This window comes from Solanum pennellii, chromosome 2 (genome assembly GCF_001406875.1).
Source record: "Solanum pennellii chromosome 2, SPENNV200".
NCBI classification, from domain to species: domain Eukaryota; kingdom Viridiplantae; phylum Streptophyta; class Magnoliopsida; order Solanales; family Solanaceae; genus Solanum; species Solanum pennellii.
The window spans coordinates 26,027,534-26,046,104 of NC_028638.1; the positions used below are offsets into that span (position 1 = coordinate 26,027,534).

An 18,571-nucleotide genomic window follows, 5' to 3' on the forward strand; every position below is an offset into this window, starting at 1 on the left:
TCAGGTCATGCCTTGAGCAGCAGTAGTTACAACAACGAACTTAGGCTTGATGAGAGTTTTTGATGGCACCAAAGAAACAGCCTTTACGGGTGTCAAAATAACAAACTTTTTCTTCTCTTTGATGCTCAAAGAAGCTACAGCCTTTTCCAAATCATCGTGAACTATTTGATTAATCTTTTTCGTTCCACACCAATCATCGTCTGTCTCAATCATATTGACATTGCCGCCCCCATGATTTGGAAATGGGTTGGTGATGACATTTGGTGCCGCTGTTTGGAGAGAGACTGCCTCTTTGTCAATCAAATCCTGAATTTTGTGCTTGAGGTTGATACAATCCTCAGTATCATGCCCAACACTGTTGGAATGATAAGCACATATCTGATCGGGTCTGTAGAATTTTTAATTGACATCCACGGGTTCGGGTCCCACATGGTGGATGTATCCGGCTGCAGCCAGTTGCTCGTACAACTTTATTCGGCTTTTAGTGAGCGTAGTGAAGTTCCTTGAAGGCTTCTTCTCGAATCTAGGTCGGGGAGGGTCATAATTGTCTTGTTGAAGAGGAGGCACCTGTTGATAACTTCTGCTATATGGATGGGGATCTTGGCTTCTGGGATATGGATTTGTTTGGTAGTTTGGTGATGGAGCTTGGTAATTCGAAGGGGAATTTCGGTATAGTGGAGCTTGGACTTGATAAACAGGAGGGGGTGCTCGGTAGCTCGACTGCACGTTAGCATAGTTGGGAGAAACACCCTGGTAGGAAGATTGAATTTGGTAGGGTGGAGGATGATTTGGGTAAATGGGAGATAGATTTTGGTAATTTGGGGGTGTACTTTGGTATAGTGGAGCGTGGACGTTTTGATAAATGGAGGTAGCATTCTGATAAATTAAAGGATATTTGGGATGACTAGCTTGTGTGTAGCAAGCTTGGTGGGTATTTTGAGAAGGTCGAGAGCGACCTTGGGAATATCACGAGCTTCTGGGGGTTTTCCTTCCCTCGTATGAAACGGAAGCGATTTCCTCTCTTTTCTTTTTCAACAACCCTGAAGATCCAGGCGATGCGGCTACACGGGCTATCTTTTCTGATTTTAAACCGTCCTCGATAGTCTCACCAATCTTTATTATCTCGGCAAATTTTAATCTAAAGAGCAACATAATTCTGTCATAATATTCAGGCTTTTGCACGCGCACGACTACTTCAACAATTTCTTTCTCAGACATGGGTGGTCTCACCCTTGCCGCTTCTTTTCTCCACCTATAGGCGAACTCCCTATAGCTCTCGGTTGATTTTTGCTTCATCTTATCCAAAGAGTATCGGTCTCGAACAATTTCAACGTTGTAATCAAATTGATTGATAAAATCTTTTGCCAATGCATTCCAGCTGGGCCATTGCCTGGTTTCATGTGAGGTGAACCATTCAGGAGCTTCTCCGCACAGGCTTCGGCTGAAGAGCCGCATTAATAGAGCTTCATCCCTACCAACTCCAACAAGCTGGTCGCAGTAGGCTCTCAAATGAGCCATAGGGTTTCCCACTCCTCCGAAGGTGTCAAACTTTGGGATCTTGAACCCTTCTGGAAGGTCCAAATTTGGATGAATACATAAGTCTTCATAACTAAACTCGGCGATATCAGGGATGCATTGGGGATCCTTCATGGCCTTCTTGATCTCTTCCTTTATGTCGATCTTTACCTCTTCCTTTTCCCTCCACTCCTTTTCTTGTTTCTCATAACGGTCCAGCTCAGAACTGTGTACATCGTGCTCGGCATACTGTAGGTAAGGGTGGAACTAGAGAGGGACTCTGAGCATTTTGAGCAATTTGATAATTATGTAGGTACGTCTGAGGATTGGTATTCTGATTTAAGTGGTGGTGGATATTTGTGGATTAAAAGTATTTTGATTTGGATTTTTGTTTTGATTTTGCGGTGGAGGAGCAATTTGATTGTGGGTGTTTTGAGGATGGGGTGGCATTTGGGGATGGTTGTTTTGAGGAGGAGGTGGAGTTTGGTAGGATGCAGAAGCATATTGGGGATTTTGGGTAGTCAGATCTATGACCGACGGATTCTGAGCAGGTGTAGATGGTTGGTTCTGAGCTGGATCCATATTTGAGGAAGGGAAGTAGATTGGAGGCCTCCCATCAGCAGCGTTAGCAGCAAATCCTGGTGGAGGCAGATCCTGTCTCCTTTGCATTTCTACTCTCATCTCTGCAATTTATTGCATCAGCTGTAGAATCAACTCATTCTGGTCCGCTACGGTGGGTTGATCCACCACAACATTAGTAATACTCACTTATTCGTTATTATCCCATAACAGTCTTTCCTTTGTCTGAGCTTTGTCTAGGGAAGGAAATTGCGGGACCTTTTGATCTGCTGAAATAGGGATGATCTGCCACCTTTTGATCGATACAGATCAGTTTCAAATTACCTGGAAAAATAACTCAAAGGCATATTTCTCAGTGAAGATTTAGGGTACAAAATGCATAATATCACACAGAGAGCAGATAAACACACAAATTTCTTTGTTTGAGGATATCTTCAACCCACGAGTGAGGACGGAAACACATTTTTAATAAGCAAGAGTTTGCTTGTTTTAGTTTGACACTGTCTCAGAAAGGCTAAATCACGTTGAGCTAAGGTCTTCTTGCAGCTGCCCTTTGACGTCCGTTGATCTGGTCTTCGTATCTTCTCGTAACATGAAGGGGAGAATGAAAAATTATAAAGATAGGTTCAGGCCTGGGAAGGCTGCCTACGTATCTCACAAGGAGAATTCAAGCCCAACGTAGTTCGAGTACAAGATAAAACATTTTAATTCATTCGTTCATTATGATTACAAGGGAATTGAAAGGCAACAATAGAGCTTTTAAAAGATGAAATGATGACGACACGTTAGTCATTTCCCTTATTGTTGCAGCATTAGTCTCCTGCTTTCGAACGACCTAGGAATGGAGGCTTGTAGATGATTTCCTCGTCGTCTTCTTCCTCAGTCGCTTCAAGGTTAGCGTTGTCGGGACCAATATTGGGTCCTTGCTTGTAGACGGGGTATTTTTCGCCCATTTTCCAAAGTTTATCAATCTTGTTGCTATGGAAGGTTTTGTTCTTCTTCCTCAGTGCAGCCATCCTTTCTCTCATGGAGGCGAATTCTTCCATTTCCACTGTCAGCTCCCCATCAAGTGACATGTTTTTAGCTAACAGAGCGGTTGTCTCCGATTCTATCCTCGCCTCTCTCGCTTCTCATTCTTGCACTTTCAACCAAAGCATGTCCAACTTCTCTCGCAAGTCCTCTGTCTCCATCTAAACATCTTTCTTTCTCTTCATCTGTGATGCAGATCTTCATCCAGCGTCACGGTTGCAGCTTTGTAGATTGCGGTGGCCATGTCGACTCTGAGCCCTTCTTCCTTGGCTTCTCTAATTTCCCGAGTGATCTGTTCTATCTTCTTTTGTAGTTCTTCTCCCATGAGTTCCATCTGGATTTTCTTACCTTTGTCCATAGCAGTGATTTTTGCCTTTCCTGAGACGGTAGAATGAGTGTTTTAGGATTTGTGGTATAGGAGGTGTCTTTTGAGTGAGAAACTTAAGAATTGGAAATTTTGGTCAGACATTTTATAATAGTGACTTCTGCATATTCTTTGGAAATTTCTGGATAGGACTGGGTTTATCGTATCCTCATTCATAGCAATATAACACATAAGCAGTTAAACACACATATATTGCGTCCTAACACATACAGAGGGACCCTTTTGTGCCAAGGGTAGGCCTAGCGTATTTGAATGATGTACGTGTGAATTTAAACCAAATAAACAATTCCCCCAAAATAAATTTTACTAGTGAATAAAAATGTTCACAAAAGGGAAATTGAGGATAAAATATTAAAGACAAACCCACGCAGGGGCCATTTGAAAGTGCAATAAAGTCAGGCCCACGCAGGGGCTAAAAACAACGTAAGTACATATAAAAACCCACGCAGTGGCAAAGTCCACTATGCCTCTCCAGATGATCCTGCTTCGTCGGCATCCCCATGACTCTTGTATTGCTGAAACATATATCTTAACATCACGCAAAAATCCTTCACCCAGGCGTCCTTTGTGTTTCAAGCTTTCGTATCGCATCCTTTCGATTTTCTCCTTGATCTAGGTATCAAAAACATCATAACCATGCCTCAGTCTTTCCACCTCTTGAGTCACCCTCTCAAGAGTATCTTGGTTCTCGACAAACTCAGTGTACACCTCTTGGGCCTCTTTCTTTACCTCTTGTAGCTCGGCCACTGCTTTGGCTTGTCTGTACGTTATGCTCCGAAAGCGATGCGGGGTTTGAGAGGAGACGTTTTGTATGTCCTTGTTCAACCATTCTTTGTAACCCTTGTCATATCCATCATTGAATCGGTCAGGGGAAATGGTGTCCTTATCCATACGCTTTGCACTTTTCCATTCTCTGAACATTTCAGTCACGTCGTGCACTCTATCATCTCCAATATCGTATACATAAGTGCCATAGTACTCTTCTTTGGGTACAGTTTGTCTCCTCCCGAACTGTCACAAGACTCGGAAGGGTGCATAAGGGCAAATTCCCCGAATAGCTAGTAGAGGAAACAAAACCTATTTGCGGCTCTCCACGACGACTTCTTTGGAGATGAAACGGTCGAGCATCCATTGGAGATCTTCTTCTCTCAATTCGGAGAATATTTGAGCCCATCTCCCCCTTGTTCTTTGATTTTCCATATTTGCCCAGTACAACATGTCATTAAAATCTTTAAGGGTGTTTTTGTTATCAAGAGTATGTGGCTCCTGAGTCCTAGCACCCTTTGCTAAATGGCTGAGGATCCACCACTGAAGAAGCAAGTTGCATCCTTGGAAGTATCGATGCCCCTCTCTGCATTTTCCCAGGGCTCGATACATATCGAACAGGATGACCGAAGCTATAGGACAGTACTTTATTGTCCCTTGGCTCTCATACCCCTTGAACAAAGTATGCGCGAGTGTTATAACTCGGGTATTGATGTTCAGACTTGGGCCATGAGGGAAGACCATTGTTCCCAACAATGCCACAGCAAATGCTAGAGGACGATTCTCATTCCATTCTCTGTAGGAGATCTTGAACTCTCGATTGTAAGTGGCATTGAAACTTTCATGTACAAATCAGATATAAAGATCTCTGAATGCTACATGGGATTCTTGGCACCAGTAGGCAAAGTCTTTCCCCAACCCGAACCAGCCAGCAATAATTTCTAAAGAAGGCTTTTTAGGGATAAAGATGCCTTCTTATTTTCTTGCTTTCCTTTCTATCCCAATACCTACTATGTCTATACAGTCTCTGATCTTCTCCAAAGTCGGGATGATTTCGGCGGTTCCGAATCGGAACACCATTCTTTGGCTATCCCAATATCCCATAAGGACCTCAACCAGTTCCGGCCAACCGTTCATGTTGATCAATTTTGTTAATGCACCCAAGTATTTGTTGAGGAATCTTCTATGATCCCCGTCCTGATTATTATACCACATCGTGAGTTGAGGTGGCGCTGATACGACCATGTCAAACTTTGGAACACGGTCCATATCTACAAAACAGAAGCCAGTTAGGTTTACCCACCACAAATTGGTTTTCACACGTACATCATTCAAGTGTCAAATAATATGATGTGTTGTGAGGTCGAAGACCTTAGACACGATTTTGGCAGTTTTCTACTAAATGGACTTAATACACCTTGGGTATTAAGTCGTCTTAGGCTAATGTTTAATTTTGGGGTTTTGGTTTCGCTCTAGCTTAGGCTTACTAGAATAGTTTTCAAGTTGACGGTTACCCGAGTCGGGCAAACATCAAGGTGAAGCTACCAAACAACGTCGGATGACCGCATTCAAACAATTTATTTGATACTTCCAAATGAATTTTTGTGTATTTCTGAAGAAATTCCTGCAAAGCCACGTAACTTTCATTTTCCTAATGCATACTAACTACCATTTGGCAGAAGAATGTCGTGGAAATGCAACAATTCCAAAAGTACTGTAAAGTAAACAAGTAAGCAATTATTACAAATTAGCCAAATAAAGTTTGTTTTAAGGTTAGAATCCTCCAAACATCCCCAGCAGAGTCGCCATTTCTGTTTTCGAAAAAAGGTATTTCCATAAGTTCTTGACCTTTTTAGAATCGCCACTTAATTTTAATGAAAATTAAGAAAAATTGCTTTCAAGAGACTTTAAACAGAATAGATCTAATGAAAATATTTGAAGGGGTTCGGGGATTCATATTAATGTCTTATGAAGGTTAAAATCACCTAAGACATCTGCTAACATGCGGTTATCTGATAACTAACTTTATTTGGCTAAGACTTGTTTGAAAAAATTGAAAATCGTTTGAAAGTGAGTTTCTTAATTTTTATCTAAGCGGAACTTACAAATTTAAAACATCATCATTTTTAAGACGGTTCAATTTTAAGTTAATAAAGCAGTATGGCATTAGACAGGGATTTAGATTTTGTCTAACCTTAAGCTAACTACAAACAAACGCAAACACATAGACGATAAGGTAAGAGAGAGAAGGAGAGAGATTTGGGTCCAAATCAGGGTTCTGTTCGTCTTGACCGGAATTTTGGGCACGCCTATTTTGGGTTTTTGATCCATTTTGTCATCTCGAGTACCTATCCTAGACTAAACATATAATAATAATGAATACGTAAAAGGAATAAAACAAGGGCTTAGGCCCAAAGATAACAAAATACGACAAGAAATAAGATAAACTGCGGGCTTCAGCCCAAGTCCTTCAACTTCGAACTCGCTTTGATTTCTTCGTACTCTAAGACTTGTACGTCAATTTTCGTTGGTCGGCTGTCTCGACAAAAGAAGTTAAGCCTTTACGGCTCATCCGAAAGGCAAAGGTAGAGGATTTCCTGATGAACTCGGATACATTTTACATGCAAGGGGAAACGGTGATAAGGAGTTAGTACTACAATCAACATAAGTCGCAAAAGGAATATTATTTAACTGAAAATGCACATTAATTCAAGATTTAACAGGCAATTAGTATTTACAGTAAGGCATAAAAATAGTAAATAAAAGGGTTGATTTTACAGGAAGCAAAGAGGTAGTTGTTATTATTCAAAGTTAATTATCCCTTAGTTGTAGTAAAGGATGAATACGCACTATCTGAGGCACATCAAACCACATAGGGAGGAGGGTCATGAGATATCACATAGAATGACTATGTTAATACTAAGATTTTCATATTCTTACAGAAATCATCGTAAAAAATGGAACAAAAACTGATTGTGTTGAAACAGAAGAGACATAGACATATTTATTAGGACAACAGTGTTGACAAGGAAGATATGAACAACGAAGAAGAGAGATGGCCAATTCAAGTAACTTCAATCTTAACAAGGAAATTCTTCTCAAACCAACACAAAAGAGAATCTCAAAATTTGCAAAACTATCTAGCATATAGTAGTCTCTCTTTTACCAATATTTCGGAACTTCTACACATATCCATGCCATAAGGCAAACTAGCAGGTGAGGTGATGAAAAAAATAACTGAATAAGACCCAACCAAGCAATATCCGCAATCAAACAAAGCAGCCACATATTGGTTCACAATAAAGATGAGTATACATATTCTCAAACATTATCATGTAAAATGTATAAAGAAAATGAGCTTTATTTTAGAACTTGTATTTTGTTATTTTGGCTGAAGCCCTTGTTGTCTTCTCATTTATAAATTATTGTATGATTAGTCTAGGACATGTACAAATGGAAATGGGTCAAAAACCCAAAACAAATGGGTACGAATACCGGTCGAGGCGGACAAAAATCGGATTTGGACCCAACTTTCTCTCTCTCTCTCCTTTACTTTGCCGCGTGCTTATTTTATTATTAATTTGTGTAGTCTTAGGGTTGAAAAACTCAAAATCCCCGCAAGACGTCGCTTTATTTCAACTTAATTAAATCAATCAAGTCTAAACAGATTTTAAAATAGTAATAATAATATTAATAATTATAATGAACCTCGGTAAGCAAAAATTTCTCTTAGATAGTAGATTAATTTTTCATTTTTAGCAAAAACCTAAATAAATTTGCAATTTAGAATTAAGTTAGACATTCTAGCCAAGCAGGGTAGTTGCCAGATAATCGCGATTTAGCGAATATTTTAGGTGCCGTAAAAACCTTATAAATGTGAATCCCCGAATCCCCTTTAAGTTTAAATCAACTTTCTGTTTGAATCTTTGAAAGATAAGTTTTCTTGATTTTTCTTAAAAAATTAAGTGGCGACTTTTGAAAAGTCAAAAACTTTATAAAAAATATTTTTCTTTAATTAAAACGGGGGTCCACAAGGTCTGCCACTCAAGGTCTATAAGGATAGCTCATTCTTAACCTTCTTATTATTTAGAAGGTTCCACGTATTAGTCATACTCAGAAGGGCACCATCTTAGGTCTACCGATCCTAGACTTTCATTCAACATTCATTCATACACATACAAGACAAAGGTGCATAATCCTACTAAGTAAAGATGTTCATTTTCATATTCTTCTTGTATCAAGTAAGGGACATAGGTCTACAAAAACAAGACACACTTCATTATCATCTTATCACATATAGCGTAACATTCAGAAGCACATAGTGACAACTAAGTATACTTTGTAGTACTCCTACTCACCTCTATAGAATCATCAACATAAACCATCACAAGACTCACATAACCAAGTATGAAGAATCATGCATCAACTCTAAGACTACACACATAAGGACATAGTTATAGTGTAACATGATCACCTAATATTATTAGAGGAACACATACTTTCACCTTAATCACATGTAGATATATATGATCATACTTCACATAAATCAACTACACAATTCATCATAATACATCAAGTAGTGCCGACAAGGCTATGATCATCATAATACATAAAGTAACGCCGACGAGGCCACATCATTCACAAGTAAAGCACATAGAACCGCCACCATTAGTGGACCATACAAATCACAACATAATTTGAGACCTCCATTACATAAAATAAATAGAATTAGGGCAGTGTACCACCAATCCATTATCACCGCTTCAATCCATAGCTAAAGCATCCAATACAATACCAAGAGGCCCTTACCCATGGCCATAATCATCAGTTCAATATAAAAATCATAATACTTAATGAATATAATTCAATTCAATATAGATCATCAATCTAATACGGCCTATATATTAATCCAAAACTATTCTTACATAATTGAATAGCCCAAAGAAAACTACTCTAGAATTCATAAGCATTGAGACATGATCACTTCACCCATTAAATAGTCAAAACTAGAAGTGCATGGTTTTCATGGGTTCATATATTTTATAGCTTAAATCATCAAATTAACATCAATTCAATCATAATACAATGTTTCAAAACTTTTAATGCAAGAACCCACGGACAGATTACAAAATTGGACAACTCATGTTTTTTATCATCTTCATTGGAATTGACTCCTTGAAGAAAGATATTTCAAGAATGAAGAACCATACCATAATTTTTACGAAAATCCCACAAAATTGATGGAAAAAAACTTTGAAAAATTATCTTCTTCCTTGGAGCTTCAAAGTTTCATCAATGGAGGTTTTGAAGAGAAGACTGGAGAGGTTTTGTTTTGAGTTGAGGGTTTTTCTTTGATTGGTGAATTTTAGGGGTATAAAAAGACTCAATAAAGTCCAAAATATCATACTCAAATTACCCAAAACACCCCTTCACTTATTAGACAATTTAACGAACTCAAATTTGACTTTCAAACGATGCAACCAAATCTGGGAGTTTACTGCACATCGCGGAGGCATTTCCAAATCTTGTTTCTGGAAAATTTTGAGACAAAATGGTTCATGACAGCCCCGCGTCACAGGGAAAGATTTTTTCCCACTCCGTGTTGGTTGTGCGTCACACAGTAGCTTCCAAATCTTGGCTGCTTGGCAGCTTCGATGGCCCATTGTTTGGGTCCTCCTCGGGGACCCTTAGGCTTGTCTCCGGGGCGTCATTCTTGAAAGTTTCGACCCTTTACATGTCAGGATACGCATAAGAACCATATATACTCCATTTGACCCTCAAACCATCCCCCAAAACTTCACTACAAAACACTATGACATACTAGTTCAACTCCGACTAGTTTTCGAACGTCTTGGACGTTCTTGGACGTTTGACCTCCAAACTTCACCAAACTTTATATAATACCTATATAAATTTATTATTAAACTTTTTAAGACTTAAAAAAATCATTGCAAAAGTGTTAGACTCTAGTTCAACCTAGCTCATTTTCGAGGGTGTAACACAAACCCTAGCTTTTACGAAATTTCTATCTTTGAAATTGGGTGTTGAAGGGAATCTATGGATGAAAACTATCCATGGATGAATTAATTCCATACATTATCTATGAATTACAATGAAATTGAGTAGAAAAGCTTTCTCCTTCAACCCTAGCTTAATTTTCCTTCTTCTTCTTCCTTGGATTTCTAGAGAGAATTTTGGAGGAAAACTTGGTTTTGATTTGGGATTTTGAAATTATGAGGAAGATGACTTAATTTAGGGGTCTTCAAACTATATATAGTTAGTCTTAATCAATACAAAACAATGTCACTTAATATTATGAAAACCAAAAAACCCCATAATGTCCCTAAGTGTAATTATCATTTGGCAGTTCCAGGCTTCACCGACGACCCATCACAGAGGGACCGTGGTGGGGCCCATGTCCCGGTCTGGAATCATACCCTATTTTTAAAGGCATGACCCACGCCCCTCACCAATGAGGCGTGTGTTTTTTAAAAAGGTATTTCCATAAGTTTTTGACTTTTTTAGAATCGCCAATTAATTTTAAAAAAATTAAGAAAACTTGCTTTCAAACGACTTTAAACAGAATAGATCTAATGAAAACATTTGAAGGGGTTCGGGGATTCATATTAATGTCTTAGGAAGGTTAAAAGAACCTAAGACATCCGCTATCATGCGGTTATCCGACAACTAACTTTATTTGGCTAAGACTTGTTTGAAAATTTTGAAAATCGTTTCAGAGTGAGTTTCTTAATTTTTTATCTAAGCGGAACTTACAAATTTGAAACATTATCATTTTTAAGACTTGGTTCAATTTTAAGTTAATAATATAGTATGATATTCGACGGGGATTCAGAGTTTTTCTAACCTTAAGCTAACTAAAAACAAACGCAAACACATAGACGATAAGGTAAGAGAGAGAGGGAGAGAGATTTGGGTCCAAATTCGGGTTCCGTTCGCCTCGACCGGAATTTTGGACCCGCCTGTTTTGGGTTTTGGATCCATTTTGTCATATTGAGTACCTATCCTATACTAAACATAATAATAATAATGAATACGGAAAAGGAATAAAACAATGGCTTAGGCCCAAAGATAACAAAATACGACAAGAAATAAGATAAAATGCGGGCTTTTGCCCAAGTCTTTCAACTTCCAACTCGCTTTGATTTCTTTGTACTCTAAGACTTGTACGTCAATTTTTGTTGGTCGGCTATCTCGACAGAAGAAGTTAAGCCTTTACGGCTCATCCGAAAGGCAAAGGTAGAGGAGTTCCTGATGAACTCGGATAGATTTTACATGCAAGGGAAAAGGGTGATAAGGAGTTAATACTACAATCAACATAAGTCGTAGAAGGAATATTAATTTACTAAAATGCACATTAATTCAAGATTTAACAGGCAATTTGTATTTACAGTAAGGCATAAAAATAGTAAATAAAAGGGTTGATTTTACAGGAAGCAAAGAGGAAGTTGTTATTATTCAAAGTTAATTATCCCTTAGTTGTAGTAAAGGATGAATACGCACTATCCGAGGCACATAAAACCACGTGGGCGGGGGGCTTGAGAGAATTAAACATGAGGAGATATCACATAGAATGACTATGTTAATACTAAGATTTCATATTTTTACATAAATCAACGTAAAAAACGGAACAAAAATTGATTGTGTTGAAACAGAAGAGAGATAGACATATTTATTTGGACAACAGTGATGACAAGGAAGATATGAACAACGAAGAAGAGAGAATGCCAAGTCAAGTAACTTCAATCTTAACAAGGAAATTCTTATCAAACCAACACAACAGAGAATCTCAAAATTTGCAGAACTATCTAGCATACAGTAGTCTCTCTTATACCAATATTACGGAACTTCTACACATATCCATGCCACCAGGCAAACCAGCAAGTGAAGCGATGAACAAAATAGCCGAATAAGACCCAACCAAGCAATATCCGCAATCAAACAAAGCAGCCATATGTTGGTTCACAATAAACGATGAGTCTCAAACATTATCATGTAAAATGTATAAAGAAAATGAGCTTTATTTCAGTAAAAAACGACGCAAAAGATAAAAGCAAAATTAATAAAAACGAGTTCAGGAAGAATGAGACAAAAAATAAAAAAAAGACAGAGAAACATGCTATAATCAATCCCTACGACGGCTAAAAAATGCACCATCGAAATACTTATTTCCCGCTTTAATGAATCTATATTAAAGAGGAAACAAAATGCTGTATGGGAATTTAGACAGACCCACAGCTGACTTCACATTATGACAAAGAGGAAGTAATGGATTTTTTGAACATGGAGATCAAAATACGGTTGGAGAATACATCATTCAACATTATAACTTAAAAAATGAAACCTCTTTAAATTGAGACTCAAAGTCAAGCATTGAAAGTGAGAGCCAAACTATGCAAACAGTCCTGCGACTTTATCATATATGCTAACTGTTTTTAGTTGATTTGAGGACTGAAACTTTCATAAGTGACTTTCATTAACATTGTAAACATGTCAAACTGAACCCACCTTATACGACCTATACGCTCTACACTCTCCATATGCATGGAAGCAAACAAAACACACTGGTTCAGTCAAAATCAATAAGTAAATAAATAGACAAAGTTCCACACACAAAAGGTGAAATGAACGGGAGGGGCCACTGATTTAACAACCTCAAAAAAACTCGAGTAGCAAGAAGATTCAGTGTTCAACATGGAATTCAACATATCAAACAAGTTTTGAACATGGTAACAAAAATTGAAATTTGGTATTAGAGAAGTTAACGACATTGTTCAACAACAGAGCAACCAAAGGAGATGAAGATAAGGTTATCACCTTCTTTTTGGCAGCAACCGGAGTGACATAAAACAGAGGGAACAATGAAATCCACCGTTTGAAAGAGTTGCGTACAAACGATCGACCAATACTCCAAGAAAAATATTGCTTTCAAAATAGTAGCGTTATTTATCCTTGGTTTTCCGAAGGTATTTTCAATACTAAAATTTTATCTATTTTGTTTGAGTTCCCCCTTTTCGTTCTATCACTCAAGATAACTGCTGAAAATTTTGAACCGAATTTTCGTTCCTCAAAATTCCTCTCTGATTGTTCTTTTTCTTTTTCAAGAAAAAAATTTATCCCACACTCTTCAACAGAAGAGACCTTATATAGCCAAAAATTAGGGTTTGGAGAATGAGGGAAAAGGGTAAAAACGGAATTCAAAATCTTATCTCCCATTCAAAAATTTTCCCACCAAAACAAAGGAGCAAGTTGTTTTGTACTCAAAATCAGACCACCAAATCCCACAATATTCGAATTTGAGAGAGACGCGGAGGGCTCGGATCATCCCATCATCCTTCGGAGGCAATGTGTCCTCATCTGCAAGCAAGCAAGGATGAAAGATGGCAGGCGCTGCAGTCTGCTTCAAGACAGAAAGGGAAAAAGGAGACGTTGGTACTATCCTCCATCTATCGCCGTTGAGATCGACGTGTATTTGGACGTCTTTCCGTCGACTCGCCCTTGCGCCGTTAGCGCGCTGTGAAATCGCGCTCGCGTGGAGGGCATCGTTGGCTTGCATTGCTGTTGGGTCGCAATTTCGTCTTCTGTAGACTTCACGCGCGATTGGCATTGGGATTTCCCGCTTCTCCTTCAGCGTGAAGGGGCGGTCTAAGAGCTGTTGGGACTGGGCGGGTTATTTACTGATAAAAGGGCTTGGGTCGGGTGGAGTAGTGGGCCAGTGGAAATGGATGAGGAGCAAACATTTTGGGCCCAAAATTTTTGCCTGGGATTTCAGATGGGTGGCTGAGGGAAATTAAAGGCTTTTGGATGCGGAATTGGACTTGGGGAACGAGTTGGGGATTTGGGGGGAGGAAATATAGTTTGGACTGCTGGAAAGAACGGGAAGGGCCCAAACTTGGGTCTCTTGAAGGATCAAGAGCACTTTGACTAATAAAAGAATTAACGCAAAATGATTTGGTAAGCTTCTTAAAATCAATGAAATAAAAATAATCGACTTAATTAAAAATAATTAATCCAAAACATAAACTACTATATAATTACTAATTATCGCGCCCCATTTTTCGGATTTTTTCTCTCTCTAGATTTTCACTCTCTTCGCAGACACTCTCTCTCTCACAACCGCTGGAATTCCATACTCGCCCAGCACCGTAATGGCGCGTGGGCCGCCGGTAGCCGTCAAATGGCCGCCGAACCTAAACCAAAAGGAGCGCCTTAGAGAAGGCTACCTACCCCTGCAGAACACGCTCCATGAACAATATCAGAACTCCATGAATTAGAAGGTCAAAGATGCGATGGAACCTGCAAGTGTTGAAGGGAAGTTCGATGAAGATCAAAAAAATATTTCCCTAGGAATTTCTGGGTTAAATCGAGAAGAACGGATTAGGGAAATGAATTCCCCACATTAGGATCCATCACTGATCCAAAAATTAGAGATTTCCATTGTCCCAATCACTCAAAATCGAGAGGCGACTTTTGAACTAATCGCGACAGAATCGCCGGAATCGCGTACTCAAATTTGATCCACTTCTGGCCAAATTCGAAGGGATTTGACCACTGGGGTTTGTTCCCCCAATGATAAGGTCCCTCCCAGCCAAATTTCGAAGCAAACAAATGGTGGAATCGCCGGAGGTGAGAACTCCGGTGACGTTATAGCTTCAAACGCCGGAATCAATGGAAGTTTGTCAAAAGAGTCGGACTCTCATGACAAAAACATACACTTAACAGATATCTCTACCCAATCAATCAAAGAAATCATTAACAACAACAATTCAACCCCCTCCACTGATCCGAAGTCCATTTCTCAACATGAACGGCATGAGAGTGAAGGAGAAACACCAGACAATGTTCGAAGAGTTGAACAAGGCATCAATGTTGTTGTTCCTCAAGCAATTGAAGCAACAACAATGAACAAAGAAAACAAAACACAGCAGGGGAATAATTCGACTACTAAGCAGGGCAATTTGAGGACATACATAGCAGACTCAACAAATGCGGCCTCAGCAAATGAAACTTCAAACTTCTCCTTTGCCATGACAGGTAATTCATCTTATCTAACTCCTACTTTTAATGCAGGAAAGTCACAGAATTTACATAATAAGGAGGAAGGGGAAAGGAATGCAAAGGAACAAAGGCAAGAACAAACAAGGAAGCAAGCTGATCAACCAGACAAGCAGGAGCAGCAAACTGTGAAAAAACAAGGGAACTTGGGAATAGGCAAACAGAGTTCAGAACGGGGGCAAGGGAGTAATGGAAAACAACCTGATCAAGCTAAACAAACCTACAAGCAGGGGGGAGGCAATTCAGGAGATCAGAACAATCGAGCAAGAGAGGAGTATCATCACAATTTTCCCAAAATCTCCAATAACTACTCAAGGTACGAATCTAATCCCCAAGCTGATAGAAATAACAAGCATGGTGATCAGGGTGTTCAGGTTACTACTAGGCAGCCTACTAACCGACAACAAGGTCAACTTTCTAATAACAATACTAAAAATGATCAAAGCTCGGAACGTGCTCCTTACACTGTTGTTCAGTCCTTTGCTGCTAGACTGAGGTATAACCAGGCTAAAAATGAAACTCCTATAGTATTGAATGAGCCTGTCCATACAACTAGACAAGGACTCCCCGTTGTTTTAATAGATGAGGAAGATTAGTATGTTAAACTGGCTGAGATTTGCAAATATACTCTTGTGGGCAAGTTTACTAACACAATGCCTAGAATGGAGCAAGTAAGAAAAAGTTTCATTCTGCAAACTCAGCTGATAGGGGGTGTTAGGATCACTCATTTCAACTCTAGGCACGTATACATTGACCTGGACAATGAACTAGACTATCAAACTGTTTGGACAAAGCTGAAAATGAACATTGAAGGGCAAGCTATGAGAATTCAAGCTTGGACCCCTGATTTTACACCTGAAGAGGCAACACCAATTGTTCCTATATGGGTGTCTATTCCAGGCCTTCCTTGGCATTGTTACAACAAAGTCTTTTGTCAACTATCTTGGAGAGTATTGGGAAGGTGATGTTCTTAGACTGACCAACTTCATAAAGAACCAAGGGTAGTACCACTAGAGTGAAGGTGCAAGTGGATCTTACTAAGGAAAGACCTTCCCATGTTTGGATGGGGTTCAAACATTCAAACCCCAACAAAGGAAGATGGTTAAAAGTTGAATATGAGGGTATTCCTAGTTATTGTTTCTATTGCAAACATCAAGGCCACATGGATGAAGACTGTACAATTAAAAAAGGGATGATGACTTCAAGAAAAGAAAGGAAATGGAGGCTGGAAACAAGAGTTAAGAGCAGCCTGGAAATAAAAATTCTCAAGAATAGGGAAAATGACAAATGAGACTACTGGAAGGACACAAAATCAGCAAAGCAGGGAGGTAAACCAAAACCTGTCAAAGAAACAGCTTACAAGACATCAACAAGAGAAAGACACCTACATTCAGAAGGAAACATATCAGCAGGCTGAATTACAGGAAGAACAGTGGCAGACTCAAAGGAAAAAGCAGCACCAAAACCAGGAAACTAACAACTCCAAGTCAGTGTGGAGACCAGTTTCACCACAAACACAAAGAAGCAGAAACAGCCAACAACAGGAACAAGAAACAGCAGGTATAACTTCTATCCCAACTCAGAATAGTTTTTCTAAACTTGGAGTGCAGGAACAGCAGGAAACAGGAAATACAGAGACAGAACACAACAATGGACTTCAACAAAAACAAGGAGGTAACAGCACCTGAACTGCAACAAAAAGGAACAACATAAACAATGAACAAAACTAGCAGGCTGCTGCAGATCATAAACACAAGATCCCAGGTATTGACTCAATGCTCCCAAACCCCAGAACCCCCAATTTTATTAATGTTGTTGATGGTCTTTCTGAAGAAGTTTCTGGAGGTATGGATGGGGGTGTCAGGAGATAGCCTCTAACTTGCAGGATGGGGCTACCAAAGGGGGGAAATTGCCTCATGTTATGCATGAGGGGTTGGAATATGACCCTAGTACAGACCATAGAGCCTCTAATAGTGCTGAAAACATACTACAACAAGGAAAACAGCAACAACTTCTGCAGCAGGTACAAAACAGAGACAAAAGCAAACAAACTGCCAAGGAAAATGATGAGAAACAGCAAACTAAAAAAAGGAATGAAAAAGATCAAGGGAAACAAAATGATACAATTGCTACTGACAACACTCCTAAGAGTAAGAATAAGCCAAGTAAACAAAAAAGAGATGCTGCAAAAAGGAGGCAAAACAGACTGCAAGAAAGGGAGAGTGAACAGGAGCAGGATGGAAGGGAAGAATCTTGTAACAAATTTATCATGGTTGATGATAACCATGGATTAGATATTCTTCCCCTACAAGCTCAGTGTATGACCCTCCTACACTGACCCCCTAATTTAAGACAACAAAAGGGTAACTTAATATTGTGCCTATTTTAGATGAATATGTTGTGGATAATTCAGAGGATGAAATGGATGGGGACAATCATTCCATAGAAGAGGTTGAGGAAGATGATGAGACTAGTGAGGCCCTCATTAGGGCCTTTAGTCCACATAATGATCAGACCTTGGAGGAAGAAATCCAACAGATAACATAAAGCCAATGTTTATCTCCAAGGGGTTTCCATCATGAAAAATTTCACTTCAAGAAACAAGATGCAAAAACTGTCATTGCAGGCAGACCAAACACTAGGCTCTTCTCATCTAGATCATCCCAATGATTAGTAAATCATATGGAATGTAAGAGGGATCAACACTCAAGGGGTGTTGGAGAGACTCAAAATGCTCAGGAAACTCCACCATTTATCTGTTATTGCCATTTTGGAACCCTTCTCAGATAGTGTTCATATTCAAAGCTTCAAAGTGCGGCTAAGCATGGATAATGCTATTAGCAATTGTAATGGTAAGATTTGGGTTTTCTGGAGCAGTGATATTGACTGTAATATTCTTGATGAAGATGAACAGCAAATCACTTGCAACATGAAACACAATGAATTACCGTATCAATTTGCTAATACCTTTGTCTATGCTAAAATGCAAAGATCATCTCAGAAGACCTCTGTGGGACAAAATGATACAGCACTCTACCTTAAATGTAATCCTTGGTGTGCTGTTGGTGATTTCAACGTTATAACTTCTATCGAGGAAAAATTGGGAGGGTTACCTTATAAAATGAGAAAAAGTATTGAGTTTATTAATGTCATTGAAGCCTGTGGACTCTTGGACATAGGTTTTAGTGGACAGAAATTTACTTGGTGCAACAAGAGGGGTATTAA

At 39.1% G+C, this 18,571-nt stretch overlaps 2 protein-coding genes across 2 annotated transcripts; one reads left to right on the forward strand and one right to left on the reverse strand.

Annotated features, from left to right (window-relative positions):
- Positions 1 to 3,170, reverse strand: LOC107009834. Its single transcript, XM_015209161.1, has 5 exons — positions 2,930 to 3,170; positions 2,050 to 2,198; positions 1,006 to 1,764; positions 409 to 750; positions 1 to 306 (listed from the first exon to the last, which is right to left on the reverse strand). The coding sequence occupies exons 1-5, from the start codon at positions 3,168 to 3,170 to the stop codon at positions 1 to 3; spliced, it is 1,797 nt and encodes a 598-aa protein (XP_015064647.1).
- Positions 3,171 to 16,626: 13,456 nt separating this feature from the next.
- Positions 16,627 to 17,893, forward strand: LOC107009835 (putative mediator of RNA polymerase II transcription subunit 26). The gene is made up of 4 exons (XM_015209162.1): positions 16,627 to 16,906; positions 16,957 to 17,020; positions 17,180 to 17,664; positions 17,736 to 17,893. The coding sequence occupies exons 1-4, from the start codon at positions 16,627 to 16,629 to the stop codon at positions 17,891 to 17,893; spliced, it is 987 nt and encodes a 328-aa protein (XP_015064648.1).
- Positions 17,894 to 18,571: the final 678 nt, after the last annotated feature.